We start from the raw sequence: 18,448 nt of genomic DNA, 5'->3' as shown, positions 1-18,448 counted from the left end.
GGTTTTGCAACAGCTGCAGTTTTGCAACATCTGCAGGAGACAATTGCATTATTATCAAGAGTTGGTGTTAGGGTAAGAGTGTGACAGTTTAATTGGTTAATACCAGTGTTGGATTCTCCACTATGTAGTTGGTGTCTGGAGCATTCTGCTGGTCCTCCTGAGGGTCTGCATCGATCTGCATGGGCTCCACAGATCCCTGACAGAAACAAAAGCAGCGGCACAAGGTTCAGCAGACCTCACAGTTCAACATCTCATCAGCAGCTCAATTCAAAAACCAGTAGAAAAGACAAGGATTTCAAGTTTGATTTTGGACTGAAGATCATTTTCAGGATGACGTACCATAGTATGAAAGTCTTGTGTTCTGATAGAGGGCAATCTCAACTAGGCAATTATTAATTGATTACTAGATTAATCATCAGCTATTTTGATAATCAAAATTGTGTTTGAGTGTTTTTATTCATAATTAAAACAAAAGTTCTCTGATTTTTCAGCTTCTAAAATGTGATTTTTTTTTGGGTTATTTGCTTCATATGACAAACAGATGATTAAAACTGAATTATTTTTGGTTTGTGCTCAAAACAAGACATTTGAGAACATCTTCATTTTGAGGTTTGGGAAACAATGATCAACATTTCAACATTTTATGGACCAATCAAGACAATTATGAGAATAATCATTAGTTGCAGTCCTAATTTAAACCTAGGCTGGTTGCAAGACCTGAAATGATGACTGCCTTGTTCAAAAACTAGCTGTTTTCTTGTTGAGAAGATACAGATGTTGTGGTTGTTTACGACACGCAACATTATCAGAAACATGTAAATGCAATATGAGATGAAGTGACAGTGATAGCACCTGCAGGTAAGTCCGGTTACTTACAAAGTGAAGCAGAAAAACACATTCACAAAAAGACTGAGACTCAGATAAGTATAATAATGTGAAATGCTAAAAGAAGCACCAGGCAGTAAATAAATAAACACAGAAACCCATTTGAATGATGAGGAAACACTTCTGATTGTGTGATTCATATAAAAAAGTTCAACATGAGGTGAAGCTGTAGCTGTCAGAGCAGAGGAGAGTACACATTATACTGTATGCTTTTACATGGGACATAAATTGTAGTGCCCAGTCTCTTCAATGTTATGCTGTAACGACTAATAAACACAAAATCAACACATCATGTTTACTGTGACACATTTTCCGTCAGTTTGTTGAAGATTCTTTTACAAAACTGGACTGGTCATGTGGAAGAATTACAGCTGCAACAGCTGTGGTCATCTAAATATCCATTCTCGCTAACTGGACTTTCTAGTCACGCAAACATGTGGAGATGAAGTCGTTGACAGACTAATGACTTTACATTACTACAAATATTTATTTCAGTACTAGTGAGAAATGCACTGGCAACGTCCCAATGTTACAGCAGCTCTGCGGCGTGTTGACAACAACAAATGCTAACGGGACATTAGCCTAACCTGAACGTGTGTGTCTTTCACGGACTTGAAGCGGAACTTAAGTTTACTAATGCTGAAATAACGCTACATAGGAGTGAAACATTCAGCAGAAATAGTATTTACTGCGTCATGTACATCAGCAACTGCTGTTCATGTGGCTAACTGCTAATAACAGGAAGTTAGCGCGGAAATGCTAGGTTTAGTTAGCTGCGTGCTACAATGATAAATCGCCCTTTCATCAACGGTGTATTTTGCATTGGTTGATAAACATAGTAGTAATTCTGTTGACCTCTTTAACTAATTACTAAAAGTGTGTATTTATACCACTGTACGTTTGAATTAACCCCCGCCTATGGTGATGTTATTATACACTGTAGGCCTCCAAGCAGTTAGCCTTCATTTCCAAACTCTTTTCAAACAACCTGACAGTTTTATAAGCATTTAAGACTTTTCAAACGACGGTTTAAGAACCATTACACAAAAGCTTCAAACAGAAAGCACCGCAACAAAATATTACATAGTCATTATTTGTTCTTGTTCTATTCGCGTGTGTGGACAGTGAGAACATATAATTGGCGACCCTTGAAAGTCAGTTTTTAATGCGTCTCCGTATAAGTTATTCATATTAGTTGACAACATAAAGCAAATGCTTAGTGTTTTCTGCGCAGAACAACCGGAGTTGTGATTAACTTAGCCTAGCTAGCTAACTGCTAGCTATGATTGCTTAACAAGTGCTGTTTCCAGCGTCCTTTGCTGGTTTAAAGTCACGTACACAGCAGCGGCCAACACTTACCTGAAAATTAAACACTTGCACGGGTAAAGGCATCTTATTATTCAGTGCGGTCCCTGCTACACGCTCAATGTAGCACAAGGATGTCAGTGTAGACAACTGAGCTCCTGCAGCCGATTCTGGGTCAGTTGTCTATCTGTGCGACAACCAACGAGGGAGGGCGCAGTTTGTTGCCGTCATCATCATCATCGTCATCGTCGTCTCAAAAAACACGACACAGTAACAGAAACGACAAACGAAAATAAATTCCGACTACAAAGGCACACAAAGACACACATAGTCATTAAAATAAGTGTCTGCTATGTTTATTGTTTTTATAGCAAGCCAGTGACTCTTATTTTGAATGCCATGGTGAAAGGAAGTGACGTTGAATAGACTAAACCTAAATATCAGGAGTAGCACCGTTAATCCTGATGCTTATTGATCCTGCCAAATAATTGTACTGTATATTAGACCATTCATAATCCATTATCCGCAATCACAATGCTAAATCTCAGTGAGAAACTCACATTTCACATGTGTGGGTTTCCTCTGGGTTCCTCCCACAGTCCAAAAACATGCAGATTAGGGGATTAGGCAAATTGGACACTCTAAAAATGCATGTGAGACATGTATGTGAGAGTGTGAGTGGATGGTTGTTTGTCTCTATGTGGCCGCCTTTCACCTGAGATTGGTGCCAAAGCCTTGGCAGTAGTGGGGTCAAGTGGGCAGAGCCATCTGCCTCTACTGGTGGGGGTGAAAGGAGACGAGCAGATGTTGTATGTTAGCAATGTCAGAATGACCACAGTGATTAGACATACACAAACACAGGGCAGTTATTGAAGTATTTTTTTAATTTGCACCTCTTTCCAGTGTTTATTTCTCAGTAATACTGTGTACACACACACACACACATTAAAACATGAATCATCCACTGAGTCGGCAGCTGAAGGCACATGTAACATTTATTAGGACAATATCTGGGGCTTTATAAGGAAAACTACACATTAGATAACGTGACAACACACTGAATCAGGCAGTACAGTAACAGTGACTTTAAAATGTCAAACTTGAAGGTGCAAAAAACCTGGACATTTGACTTTTCAAGTCTTTTTTTTTTAAGTTTTATATTTTAGAGTCCAGGATCTGGTGAGGCTCCATCATCAGTGGAGTAAAGGTGACAGGTTGGTTAGTACAGTATGTATGAGTGATCCCTGGAAGCAGTGTGTGCAGGCGGGTGAAGTGGAATGTGGCCGCTTCAGTAGGAGTGGTTCTCCACATACAGAGACTCCTGAGCTGCTGCTCCTTTGTCTCCTGACGACACATACTTCCCCTGCGCCGCCTTACTGTTGTTCTGAGAGGAAACAGGAAGTGAAAAGCATGTATGATCAGTGTCAGGGAAATAAATGAACCAGGAAACATGTTACCTGGACCAGAGAGTCAATTATTCTCATACCATTAGATGTATTTGAACGCTACAGTTACAAGTTAATCTGATAAGAGTGAGCAGTTTACACACTTTGTATAGCACTGAGTTGAAATCTGTGTTTGTAACTGAAACACGTTCTCTGATGTTTTGTTGTTTATTTTGCTCCATATAATAAAGAAATCATTAAAAATGAATCATTTTGGTTTGTAGACAAAACAAGACATTCAAGACAAAATTTGCATTTTGAGGTTTGGGAAGCAAATCAACACTTTTCAACATTTTCTGACATTTTATGGACCAAACAACAAATCGGGAGAAAAAAAACAAAAACATTAGTGGCATCGTTGGCGCATACGTTAGTAACTGATACTGCCACACTTTAAAAAACCTGAACTATCACTTTAATGGTCGCGGTTAGGTTGGGACTGGGGTAAAGAGAGTAGGGTTTAAGATTTGAGAGTGACGGTGAGTTTAATGCCAGACACGCTGTGAATCTTTTCATACAAAGTCAATGTACAGACGGATGTAGACGCATATTTCGCGTTGGTGTATGACGCAAAAAAAACGCGATATTTGTGTCACCAGGCGCAGCCAACATCCGACCCATAAGGCTGGGTTTGGTAAATGTCTACACTTTCACTTTTCTACCATGTTTTCACATGTTGACCAGCATCTGTTCCAGGAAAGAGAAACAGGATCAGGATCAGGATCTGTTTTAGTGTCTTTGGCCCTTCGACTCCAGAACTCGCCGATACCGATGCCCACATTTTCGGCAGTATCGGAGGCATTTCCGACACTGGTATCGGAATCGGAACAACTCTAAATTCACTACTGCTGAAGTCTGTGGCGTTTGCAAACTCACCAGTGCTCTCATGATGTACTGATCCTGACACGCCTTTGCGTTCTCCTTCTTGCCTCCCCAGGCCTTCAGAGCTGATGCCTGCAGAGCTCGGCCGTAGGAGAAGGTGAGGGCCCAGGGCCGGTGTAGAGGACACTGGTTGATGGCGTTCAGGTTGACGGTGGCCTCCTCCTCACTCTGACCTCCAGACAGAAAGGTCACACCTGGGAAAGAACAACGCACCCAAGAATAGTCAGGTTTGAAGCAATTCTACTTATGTCAAGAGTGTCCACAGTGTACACTGGTGTCACCTGGCACAGCCGGGGGTACAGAGCGGCGCAGGGCAGTGACGGTTGCCATGGCGATCTCTTGAGGGCTGTACTTTGTGGGGCAGGAGTGTCCAGCAGTCACCATGTTGGGTTTGAGAAGTGTCCCCTCCAAATAGACATGGTGGTCAGACAGTGCTTTGTACACAGCCGCCAGCACCTGAGAGCGACAGGAACACGGTTACAGATCCACTCACAAATGAAATATTGTCAATCAGGTATTTGATCATTTCCAGAGTTTCAAGCTTATTTTTAATCCCTTTGTAACAAGAGAAACATAATACGTTATAATAAGTTTTATTATACTGTTTTACAAGTCGTTCTCAGTGATTATTAACTACAGGATTCTGAACATTTAAACAAAAGGCTTTACTTCATGACATCTTCCAAAACTGATTTTACTCATACTTGACATTTGAGAGTAGAGTTTCTGATAAGCTCAAAAAGTGTCTATATGACACATTCTGCATGTCAAGGTCAAAGGTTAAATCTACACTAAACACCTAAGAACCAGTCTGATATCACACAGAAAGAAAACCCTCACATCGATGTACAGCTGTTTCCTGCCTATCTCTCCTCTCAATCCTTACGCGTCGGGGGAGGAGTTGTTCATGTTCAAATTTGTATGAAGTGCTGTGAGACACAGCAGAAAGGTAAGGATTGCTTTATCTCATCTTTACTCACTCATCTTTTACTTACAAGACGTGCGTTCTATTCAAAGTATGCACAGCACAAGTGAGGACACGTCACTGCTGGAGGCGTTTGGTGTTGGCAGACACTGAGGGAGACGTGGCGCAACACTTACCAACCTGCTCACACAGCTACACACACTGGGTGTACGGTGTTCCTTTACTCACCTTCTCTGTCACATACTGACAACGCTTCAGGTCATGGTCTCCATCCGGAAGAATCTCAGGCTCCACAATGGGCACGATGCCATGCTGAGAGAGAGACAGACAGACAGACAGACAGAGAGAGAGACACACAGAGACAGAGAGGCAGCAGGAGTCAGCTGGTGGATGGAGGACAGTACCACAGACGAAAAGCACTTCCTGTATCGAGGTTGTGACATGTGTGTTACATCATTTGTGAGTGAGTGAACAGATATAAACCATCCATCTGCCGATCATCTGTACCACATACTTTCTTTAAATGAGGGAATTATTTAGTTTTTTGTGTTAAATGTAGCTGCATGAGATACAGGTGATTCCCAGCACCTGCAGCACGATGAGGCCTGGTTCACATTGGGGGTGTGGCTTGTGCGTCATAGCTGCATGTTAACGAATGACAGTGTTGCACGTTCTCAGCAAAAATAGAGAAACGTTATATGTTGATAATAATGATAATGACATTCTACCAGCATGAGAACATGAACACATTAATATGATGAACAACAATTACATGAAGTGTGTGTGTGTGTGTGTGTGTGTGTGTGTGTGTGTGGGACTCACCATCTGACAGATACTGGCGTAGCGGGCCAGTACATTGGCGTTCTCCATGATGGCCAGCTGGGACGGAGTGTTCTGGGTGATCTTTAACACACAGCGCCACTTAGCAAAGTCAGCACCGTCCTTCTTATACTGAGCACAACGCTCGTACAGGCCGTCCAGACCTGACGGAGGCGGAGCATAGACACAGGTGAGTGATGGACGGACAGACAGACAGATAGACACAGGTGAGTGATGACAGACAGACACAGGTGAGAGTGATGACAGACAGACAGACACAGGTGAGAGTGATGACAGACAGACAGGTGAGAGTGATGACAGACAGACAGGTGAGAGTGGTGACAGACAGACAGGTGAGAGTGATGACAGACAGTAAGACAAGACCAGGAGCATCTCTACCTTGAGTGGTGGTCTCTCCGTTGGTGCCAGCAAGGGGAACCACGCCCTTGTCCACCTTGATGCCCACCACCATGCCCTTCTCTTTGATGAGCTGAGGGAAGGTCTTGTCATCGTCTGTCTTCTGGTAGAGCGTCTCATGGAAGAAGATGACTCCTCCGATGCAGGGGTTGACCTGACTGTCGGCGGTGAAGAGGAGCTGGCGGTAGAGTCGTCTGTTCTCCTCTGTGTTCTCCACACCGATGCCCTGGAAGCGCTTGGCCATGCTGCCTGGAGGAGCCACGAGAACACAGCACAATATTAGGTTGTTTTTATCTCTATAGTGATATAAATACACTATGAATGACTCATCTGTGTAGTTTCCACCACGTTTTTCTCTCTTATTCAGTAACTCTCTCACACACACACACACACACACAGAGTCATCAGTTTTATTTTTTCTGAAAGGGGTAAGCATACTTTTTTTTTGATATACCACGATTGCTAAAAATGGTTGTGCTGTAACAATCTCTCTCTGTCACATACACACTGTGAAACCCTTCCTCTCTTAAGTTAAAAGTGGTGCAACTTCTCCTTTAAAGGCCAATGTTGACATTTGAGTTTTTAAAAAATCTGTATTATCCAAGATTAATGTTTTACATAGAGAAATAATAAACGGTCTGTTTTCTATTGTCAGGGTTCTCAAACTACGTGATACGTTGGTACGTGAACGTTCTTCTGGTGGTAATAAGTAGAGTCACCTTATTTCTCGCTCCATGTTAATCTAATGTCACTAAACCACTGTGTGAAGTATGTGAGAGGAAGAGGAGGATGATGAGAGAGCAGATGATCTTGTTGGGAATAAATGTGCCTCCTGTGAACCACTGTATGTCACCGTTGGTGATAATGGTGTTACTGTGAGAGCAGGTGTACAAAGTATACTAAGAGAACCTCCCTGAAGTGGACAGTGGTTGCCTTCCTCCTCCTCCTCCTCCTCCTCCTCCTCACACACAGCAGTAAGTGTGGTCCAGTCATACCTGTGGATTCATCAGCTGCCAGGATGCCCTTCCCGGTGGCTACGATCCTCTGAGCGATATCACTGAGCTCCTTCTTCTGCTCAGTACTCAGGAAGGGAAATGCGTGAGTCATGGCGACTGTAGAGGAGACAAGGACATACGATCACTCTATATTGATGATATGTGACTTCAATGCAAAAACATTCGGCTACACACTGAATATTAAGGTTGGGTGATAGCTTATAAATAATATATGGATATTGTTAGGCTGCACACATGTTGTTTCTCCGGACACATGAAAGGTGTCTCTTTTGAGATGTTAGAGTGACAATACACTGTTATTACCTTTCATTTCCGATAATACCTGGTTTATTATTTCGTGGATTGTTTAATGTTCACTGACAGATAGTCACGTGCGTTTGAAACGATGTCATTGCAGTCACTTTAGTGTTCAGCCTCCATGTTGCTGTATATGTAATTATATGTGCACTTTATATAGTAAAGTAGGTGTAACGTAACGTTCCCAGCGGAAAAACGCGTCATGGGTCGTTACCGAAGTCAAACTCTCACACAAACATGTAATCAAACGCTAACGGACGTGAACAATTCACCGTTTCTTTGTACACAGAGTAAAAGTGGAGTTAGCAGCAGTGTAGCATCATTTCCACAGTGATGGCGGCACTTCCGTGTCCTTCACTCTCACGAGTGAAGGACTTTGAAAGTGAACTCCCTGTTTAACACGGACGATGTTCCCTGTTCACAAACATCGTCAGTGAGGGTAAAAGTACGCGGTAAATCTCAACGATTTAACCGAGAAAACGTTGAGAAAACGAAAAGCAATTGATTGACTTTACACCGCACTGCCCTGTGCGTCAATAACGTCACTGATAATAATATCAGTGTTAGTTGACACGGACTCTACGAACACAAGACAAATGAAACTCACCGTCTTTGTAAAAGATCAAGTAAAGACTTTGATGCAGGAAGTTGATGCTTTCAGATGCTCGAGCTGCTGCTGCTGCTGCTGCTGCTGTGACAGGACGAGGATGACAGAGAGAGCCACCGCACTGAAGGGCGAACAGGATAGGAGCAGAGGGGGCGTGGACACGGCGCTCATCCTCCAATCAGAGCGCGGCTCTTACTGGGATTGACGCAGAGCTGCATCCAGTGTGGGAGGAGACTGTGGTGGTGTAGTTCGGCTGTGATGGACAGGAGGAATGTGAACCCGTTTTCTTGTCTTACAGGCAACTACTGCGTTAGCTTAGCGCGTTCTATATGTTAGTGTTTACTGCATAAAGACATTTAGAAACTTTTCTTTTTGAGAGATTTAATCTTACACAATTTACGTGTCTACATATTAGGAGTGTCCTTTGAATAATTGGTTTGTTACAAGAGATTAAACTCGTAAAAAATGCCCAAATTAACTGTTGTATTCTAATTACCCACCGCCATTACGTTGCTCTACACACATGGTGTTTATACCATGTTACAATTACTGAATACAAAACTATTATAATGTCAGTAACAATAATAATAATGTAACACCATGTTTGTCACGTTACCTGTGTCAATGGCAACATTAGACAGCCTTTTCTACCAGGAAGCTGACACTTGTTGTCTGTGAGACAGCCGTGAGGGCTTACTGAACACTCTGCAGCTCTGGGCCTACGTGAGGATCCTCACATGTACAATGCAGCATCATGAGCATCATCATCATCATCATCACCACCACACAGAAAAGCCCACTCAAGGCTACCACGTTACTGCCAAGCTTTATATGACACAATGACAACAGTGTATATAAGTGACAGGCCTGGCACCAGACTTCTTCCATGAAATAACAATAATCAAAAGCCCAATCTTTAGAAAACACTGATCACTCACTCCATTCTGAAAGAATCAGTGCTTTTAGGAGCTGCAAGCTCCAAAAACGAAATCCTGTGACTATTTCAAGGTTAAAATACACATTAGAGTATCATTGAAATATTATTAATGAAAATAAAACGTACAAAAGCTCATTAAAATTTAAATTCCTGAAGGATTCTCTGTCAAAACAGCAGCTCCTGTGTCTCCACAGGGTAAAAATAGTGATTCATTTATTTATTTCCTGCCGTCTGATGGTGAGACAAACATATATTTAAAATATCATATACTTTGTCAGGTGTAGATTTTATCAGATGAGCCTTTTTTTCATTGACTAACATCTGTTTTGCCTTGTGTCCCTGTTGGCAGCCTTATTTTATTGTCAGTGCTGGAGTCTGTCTGTCAGACTGTCTGTCTGTCAGTCTGTTAGTCTGTCAGTCAGTCAGTCTGTCAGTCAGTCTGTCTGTCAGTCTGTCAGTCAGTCAGTCTGTCAGTCAGTCAGTCTGTCTGTCAGTCGTCTGTCAGTCTGTCAGTCAGTCAGTCAGTCAGTCTGTTAGTCAGTCTGTCTGTCAGTCAGTCAGTCTGTCAGTCAGTCAGTCAGTCAGTCAGTCGTCAGTCTCGTCAGTCAGTCTGTCTGTCTGTCAGTCAGCCTGTCAGTCAGTCAGTCTGTCTGTTAGTCTGCCTACCGTCGTCAGTCAGTCAGTCAGTCTGTCTGTCAGTCAGTCAGTCTGTTAGTCTGTCAGTCTGTCTGTTGTCAATCAGTCAATCAGTCAGTCTGTCTGTCTGCCTGTCTGTCAGTCAGTCAGTCAGTCTGACAGTCAGTCTGTCAGTTAGTCAGTCAGTCAGTCAGTCTGTCTGTCTGTCAGTCTGTCAGTCAGTCTGTCAGTCAGTCAGTCAGTCTCTGTTCGTCAGTCAGTCTGTCTGTCAGTCAGTCAGTCTCTGTCTGTCTGTCTGTCTGTCTGTCAGTCAGTCTGTCTGTCTGTCTGTCTGTCTGTCAGTCTCTGTCTGTCAGTCAGTCTGTGCTGACAAACCTTAAATAGCTCATCCTCAATGTTTGGAAGGGGAGTGGAGGGGAACTCAGGTGGTTGCAGTCTGCTGTCTCACCAGTAGATGTCATCAAATCTACATATTAAAACATTACAGGGAAAGATATGGTATCCTTTTGTTTGGTGTTTGGCATTATTGAAAATACACATTTTTTGGAAACAAAATAAATAAAAAAAACATAATCCTAATCCAGAATTCTAAATTCTTTTTCTAATCCTCTTCCGTGATAAATCTATTCTTTTCATTCAATCATTCAATCATGTTGACTTGCTAGTTTGGTTTGTAGGTCTCTGTACTCTGTACTGGGCTGTTCGAGGGTATCAGGCACTTCCTTTTCCATTACTCCATAATACCTGCTCAACATGGGCGGGGTCATCATAGCACGGCTTTGCCATGAGTTCTCTCTGGATCCTCTCATCAGCCACCAAACACAGGAACATCTGCACCTGACCAGCAGACCGCGGCGAGTCGAGATGAGCCAAGTGATGTTAGAACTGTATAATGGAAAAGTCCTGTGAAGAGTGGTGGACTTAACTCAGGTGTGGCCTCAATCCCAGTCCCAACTTTTGAGGCAATGGAATGCATTGTGTGCACAGGAGACTGCAATGACACAATGGCTGTGGGCCTGGTCGGGCTCAGAGCCATTGTTTGATGGTGGGCCCTAGATCCCCTAAGCCTGGGGCCTTGAAAATCTGTGAAAACATTCCTACTGCAGATTTGAATGTGTTGACTGGACAGTGGGACATTAATGAACTTTGAATGATGGAAAAGTATTCAAATTCCTCATGTGTGGCATGAAGTGGCTCATGTTTCCTTTGAAGAACCCAACTGGATTGTGAGCTAAAGGAAAAACTTCTCCTCTCCTCGAACAAACACTGAAGAGAAGCTACATTTTCACTTCCACACTCTGTCTCTTTCTGTGACAGTGGTACCGCAGCCTCACAGCAGGAGTCTGCTCTTCGTTCTCTTCGTCTCTCCTTCATTTGCTCATCTTCAGGAAATATAACATGTTTTTTTACACTGAGGTAAGAAGACAAACCTAAAGTGCAGTTATTATTAGGTTTTTTTTATTGTTACTGTGCTTGAGAAAGAGTTCCGCTCTGAATAAAAGACTGGAGAGGGAAATGGAAATGAAAAGACTGACTTTGACCAAGATCCTAAGGACAATCGCATGTCCACAAGCAGATCAATAGAAGTGGACAAAGCATCTCTTATAAGTTGTCCTCCCATCTTAAGCTGAGTCAGCGCATTCACTTTGTCCTGGAAAGTCCTTGAATTGTATTTATAGTAATACATAGACTCACACACACACATCTCTCTCTCTGATAGAAATAATGACATGTTGATATCTCCTAACCCAGTCCTGGACCCAGACCAGGGTCCAGTACTTTTTTCATTGGGATCTCCAAATGAGTTTTAGCCTTGATCTTTTCAGCTTTCATTGTTTTGTTTTATTGTTCTTTCTGAGATGTCTGAGATGTGAGACTGGGCACTGGTGACCTCCACACCCTTAGGAGGGCTTTTCTTTATATCTATTAAATAACAATAACAGTAAAGTATTTGTGGAGTTAAGTCAAACCTTGATTACAAAAATATTTATCAAATAAATATAATCCTTCTATCACTTTACCTTTAGTAATGTAAATGTCCCGTTCATTGGGCCGAGAACACTCACATGCTCCTCTCTGTAATCACCACTCCACACAAAGACAGCATATGTCCACTTCAGGGTGTGACTGACCATTGTTTTCCACCCCCAACAACTCAAGCACAAGAAGCCCAACACAGGAAAACTGTCAGTCAGTCATCATCTAACCGCTTTATCCTCCACCAGAGGGTCGCGGGGGGTGCTGTGCCAATCTCAGCTACATCGGGCGATAGGCGGGGTACACCCTGGACAGTTCGCCAGTCCATCGCAGGGCCACACACAACTAGAGACAAACAACCATTCACTCTCACACTCACTCCTACGGTCAATTTAGAGTGTCCAATTCACCTAATCCCCACATTGCATGTTTTTGGACTGTGGGAGGAAGCCGGAGAACCCGGAGAGAACCCACGCACACACGGGGAGAACATGCAAACTCCATGCAGAAAGGCCCTTGTTCCAACCGGGGCTCGAACCCGGGTCTTCTCGCTGCAAGGCAAGAAACAGTAAAGTTAGAGATTAAAAATGAGATTAATGCGATTAAAAAACATAACACGCTAAATATGACTGTTACTAATTATGATAATTATTACTAATTTATGGGTTAGAGGACATTATTCCAGACCTGCAGTATTACATTACATTACATTTCATACCCGGGCTGGGGTGTAGGTTTTGATCATGTCCTGGACGTAGGCTGGACCGGATCAGTATCCTGACATCTTCAACTTCCCTTCTTCTTACTCCAGAGAGTCACTGAAAGCTTACAAGAGCCTGGAGGGAAACAAATGGATGCAATCTGGTTTTGTGACAAACATTCACTTCTGGAGTCCACCGGCTAAAGATAGCGCTGTTGTCACTGGGCAGTGGCATGTAAATAATCGCTTTGTTCACGTTGTTCTTGGTGAGTACAGTACGTCTGCAGAGGTGAGCGGCGTCGTGACTTTGGTCGTGTGATGTCAGCGACTGGAGCTCTCCATGCAGGAGAGCTGGAAAACCATGTGACCGCGTTTTCCTTTGGGTTTCTTTGTGGCAGGAATTCTGGGTTTGAACACAAAGATGGTTTGATTATGACGCGTTGTATTATTTGTTATTTAGCACAAAACCACAAATCTCTGATTTTGTTGATGTTTATCATGTCTATACATTAGCGGTGTAACAGTACATAAAAGTACCTTGCTTTTAAATGACTAAACACACAGTCATTGCTGCACATACAGAACATACATGAACAGAACTTGGTTTTCATCAAGGTGAATCTCACAAATAAATCAAAAGTTATGATAATAATACTAATAATAATAATAAAGATCATTTATAGTGCAGCATGTAGAAAGTACATGTCATCAATATTTTCAGCTTCACATTCAGTTGGTCTAACAGTCCCAGCTTGTAAAGATTTATCCAAATTCTTATTAGAGTTTGCTTAAATATTCAAGTCAAGAGAATGACCACTAGAGACGGCAGAGAGGGGATCAGATGGAGGGAAGAAGCAAGGCTGGCAGAGACCTAGCCCTGCAGGATCTACAGCACCTAACCACAGAGCTAGAGAGGTTTGCTGGGAAAGATCTGAGAAGACCAAGGCAACGGAGGTGGGAAACCACTACTGAACATCATTGTCATTAACAGCCAGGTGGAAACAGTGGAACGTTTCACTTACTTTGGCAGTGGCGAGTTAGAGCTTGACATCAGAGCAGCTTCAGTGTTTCATGGGAAGAAAAGCATCTGGTCAGCAACCATCAACCATCAACCTTCAACCATCAACCATCGACCTTCAACCATCAACCATCGACCTTCAACCATCAACCATCGTTCAACCATCAACCATCAACCATCGACCTTCAACCATCAACCATCGATCAAATCAACCGACATCCTTCAACCATCAACCATCAACCATCGACCTTCAACCATCAAACCAACCATCGACCTTCAACCATCAACCTTCAACCATCAACCATCAACCTTCAACCTTCACCCATCAACCATCAACCATCCACCTTCAACCATCAACCTTCAACGATCAACCATATATAGTTTCTGATATAGTGTATAGGGTTGTGTGTGTGTGTTACTGTCTTTTACAGTGATGAAAAACAGTCATCAGCTAAAGTTTTTGGAAGCTTTTTGACAGCTAAAGTTCTTCCACTGATTTATGAACATGTTTTTGTGTTTGTTCTCATTCATCCCCTCTATCTGATTCTGTTTATCCCTCCTTGTTGAGTTTCATCCCCTGTAGACTGAAGCTACAGCAGCTGTTCAGGGACCACAAGTGACACTCAAATGAGCAAATAAACAACATCTCACAATTTTTACATTTAATTAGTTAGTTAAAATCAACCTCTACTCGAGGGCAAATGCTGGATGTGGCATGAACGATGTCGCTCTGGCATGAACGATGTCGCTCTGGCATGAACGATCGCTGGCATGACGATGGACGATGTCGCCTGAACGATGTCGCTCTGGCATGGCGAATATGTCGCCTGGCATGGGCGATGGCACGATGTCGCTCTGGCATGGGCGATTCGCTCTGGCGCGCTCTGGCATGACGATGTTGCTCTGGCATGCTCTGGCATGGCGATGAATGATGCTCTCGCTCTGGCATGAACGAATGGCATGGCGATGTCGCCATGACGATGAAATATGAACGATGTCCTCTGGCATGGGCGATGTCCTCTGGCATGAAGCGATGTCCTCTGACATGGCGAGCGATGGCGCTCTGGCATGGGCGATGGCGCTCTGGCATGACGCTCTGGCATGATCGCTCTGGCATGACGATGACGCTCTGGCATGACGATGACACTCTGGCATGGACGATGGCTCTGGCATGACGATGACGCTCTGGCATGGGCGATGACGATGTCCCTCTGGCATGGGCGATGTCCCTCTGGCATGACGATGTCCCTCTGACATGACGATGGCCTGGCATGGACGATGGCGCTCTGGCATGACATGACGATGGCGCTCTGGCATGAACGATGTTGCTCTGGCATGGACGATGATGCTCTGGCATGAACGATGTCGCTCTGGCATGAACAATGTTGCTCTGGCATGGATGATGAGAGTGGGGCAACAGGTGGAAACAATCGGGGCAATCAAGGGAGGTGATCAGGCTGGTGACAGGAAGGGCAAGTGGTCTGAAATGAGAGGAAAGTCACAATATAAAAACAGGACAGGTGACAGAATTACAATTATGTAAATGATGTAATTAAATGACGTAACATTGTTAAATATATTGATATCAATATCAATGTTATAAATAAATATCTAGATAAACCAGCTTCTTTGGTTTATCTAGTTGTTCATCACCCACTACAGCTGGAGTCCACTGCAATTCCTAGTCTAATTACTTATTATTATTTGTTTCTCGATGTTTCTCGATGTTGCGAGGCTCCACAGAACAGACATATTAAAACTTCCCTTAGCTCTGGCTTTTCTCACTCCTTCAAACCTCCTTCAAAAACCTTCAATACAGAATATAGCTGTTGAATGTGAAACGACAGAGAGAGAGAGAGTGACAGAAGTGAGGAAACAGGAGGGTGATGTCATGCAATTTCTGTCAAATGCTTTCAGTGTCATTAAGTGGAAAAGAAAGAGTGAATGACAGCAGAGGGGGAGAGAAATGACAGGAGGAAAAAGCACTGGCAGACAAAGAGGACAAAGACAATGGGAGACAAAAACAACAACAACCGTAATAATGTCAGACAATAGACTGTGCAGGCAGCTGCAGGCACGGGACTCTGTCTTTCTTGTTGTTTATGTTTTTATTTTGAAGCAGTGAAATGATGTCAATCATCATTTAGTCGGGAGTCTGGGCCTCATTGTTCTCGTCTGGCTCTGAAGACTTTTATGTTGCTGAAAATATCGCGAGTATGACTTAGATAATCAATCTCTTGAATCACCATCAGGGGGCAACTTCACTGTTAGTCTGTACCACGAGAAAATAAGATGACTTCTGAGATGTTTATGGTACAAATAAATGTTTGTCAATCCTGGTCCTCGGGAGCCTCTGTCCTGCAGGTTTTACATGTCATCAGGCAAAAGGCTTTTGTGACGCACGTGCACTTTTCACTGCGTATTTTAATGTTTTTCCTCAGTTATGTTCAGTGGATAACTATAGATGTAATGTACCACAGCTTGTGATATTAAGACATGCAACTGCAGCTCAGTTAGCACTAGTATTTCAACTCAGATGTGCACATGTATAAACGCGTTGCATGTTTTTACTTTCATTTGTGATGCAGTCATGACAGAATCACATGGTTCACAGGAGTCTTGTTAATAAGTCAGGATATGGCTTGTTGGATGGATAATGCCTTAGGTGGGAATGGCAAAGCACCAGGCTGCTGCACAAACAATTAGCTTCCCCTCAACTGGCTTTATCTTGTTGATGACATTGATGTGTGTGTGTGTACATGCCTGTCTGAGTTCAGCATGCTTATTTTCTTCATTGGAAATGACTGTGTGTGTTGGGTGTAGATGCATGTGTGTGTGTCCAGAGGTTGTATGTATTTGCATGCTTGTATTTCACTTCCCTTTAATTCCAGGCTACACGGGTCAGATAAGGAAGCCATTACCCCACAGCAAGAATAGAACTGATATTTTATACCCAAAGAAAACAAATTCATTTTATCAGTGGCTCCAGCAACATACAGGGACACAAGGGAGCAGGTGTTTAAACTGAAAATGTGTGTTTACACTTTCAATGCTCGTAAACACCAGAGAAATATGGATGAAGCCAGACATTCAACATCTCATAATTGGTTGTGGAAACCTAACCTATTTTTATGGTCCCAAATGCATTGCTTTGGGCTTTAAGGTTTATTTATATTAATATCATTGCATTTATTAACTTTCTGTTGACGAGTGGCTTAATTAGATCCTCTTCCAGGCTTCAAACACATTTGTGTATACAAAAATGAAAATACATACGACAAAGTTATAAAAACACACGGTTTGCTTGACCATTTGTAGCATGCAAAAATAATCAGGCCATAAAAATGCTACAATAAATTATAAAGAGGTTAAACTACAGATAACGAAAAAGGTTCAAAGTAAAAAAAACTTATCAACAACAAACTCACGCATAAATGGTGACGCTCTGGCAGGGAGATGCAGAAACTAAATACACATGAGGGTGGGGCAACAGGTGGAAACAATAGGGGCAATCAAGGGAGGTGATCAGGCTGGTGACAGGAAGGGCAAGTGGTCTGAAATGAGAGGGAAGTTACTTTCAAAATAAAACACAGGAAGTCACAATGTAAAAACAGGACAGGTCTCACCGCGTTGTGACAGCTGTGGCAGTTCAAATACAACATTAATGGTTTTACTAAGAAAAGTAACAAACGTGACATAAAAACTAGATTGAAACTTGATTAAAAAGATCATCTAATTAATTAGGTGCTTTGTAATTAATTAATCACAATGAATCACATTTTAATTGCATATCAATGTTTTACAAAAGAAGCAACATTTTTTAATGCGTTATTTCTTTCTGTAATTAATTAGTTAATGGAAATGAACACGCCAAAGTCCCAGCCCCAGTAAAAACTCATCTATTCTCAAACGTCTAGTTCGTTAACCCTCTCTACTTCGTTACTGCGAGAACAAAATTGATCTGCTTGCAAATAGTTATTTGCTTTCAAATCCATTCTATTTGCTTTTGCACAATAAACACACATTTCCCTCCATACTTTCATCCTGCCCAAACTCCTCTAACCCCTCCTTGTCCATCAGTCCTCCCCCATGTTGCCTTTAATCCATCACTGCTTCCTTCACATTATATTTCCTCAGCCCTCCTCTGCTTCCTCTTTCAGGTTGGCGCCGTGTGGTGAACCGTTTGTCAAACAGAAAACTATAACGATTCTCCGGAATGGTTTTTCTGCATCCCTGAGATAACTGCTACAGAAAAGCAGAGAAGAAAACAGAGTAGATGAGGGAACAAGGCCTCAGTCATCATCAAACTGCTGAGTCTCACAGATGAAACCTTCCAAAACATCTGTGTTTTTTCTTCTTCCTTCCCTTACTCACTGAGACAGAAACTAATGCTTCTAGGTTTGTTAATTTCCCCACAGACGTGCGTTTTGGATCATTTTTCTCTTGCGCGTCACCAGGAAGAATTGTGGGTTGCTTGACTGGCAACAGTATAACCAATTTCCTACAACTTTCCTCACTGTACACTGAAGACAGTGAAAAACATCATCATACTTTCACTGACTGAAAAAACACAAGTGCAGAA

At 42.6% G+C, this 18,448-nt stretch overlaps 1 protein-coding gene across 1 annotated transcript; it reads right to left on the bottom strand.

Moving 5' to 3' along the window:
* Nucleotides 1-3,167: 3,167 nt before the first annotated feature.
* LOC122762861 (fructose-bisphosphate aldolase A-like) lies at nucleotides 3,168-8,723 on the bottom strand. The gene is made up of 8 exons (XM_044018053.1): nucleotides 8,599-8,723; nucleotides 7,674-7,790; nucleotides 6,661-6,927; nucleotides 6,265-6,425; nucleotides 5,671-5,754; nucleotides 4,799-4,973; nucleotides 4,512-4,711; nucleotides 3,168-3,574 (listed from the first exon to the last, which is right to left on the bottom strand). Exons 2-8 carry the CDS (start codon nucleotides 7,783-7,785, stop codon nucleotides 3,479-3,481), a joined length of 1,095 nt encoding a protein of 364 aa, XP_043873988.1. The 5' UTR covers nucleotides 7,786-7,790; nucleotides 8,599-8,723; the 3' UTR covers nucleotides 3,168-3,478.
* Nucleotides 8,724-18,448: the final 9,725 nt, after the last annotated feature.

The sequence above is a fragment of the Solea senegalensis genome, unplaced genomic scaffold, assembly GCF_019176455.1.
Source record: "Solea senegalensis isolate Sse05_10M unplaced genomic scaffold, IFAPA_SoseM_1 scf7180000016149, whole genome shotgun sequence".
NCBI lineage: Eukaryota > Metazoa > Chordata > Actinopteri > Pleuronectiformes > Soleidae > Solea > Solea senegalensis.
This window is presented reverse-complemented; position numbering and strand designations above follow the sequence as displayed.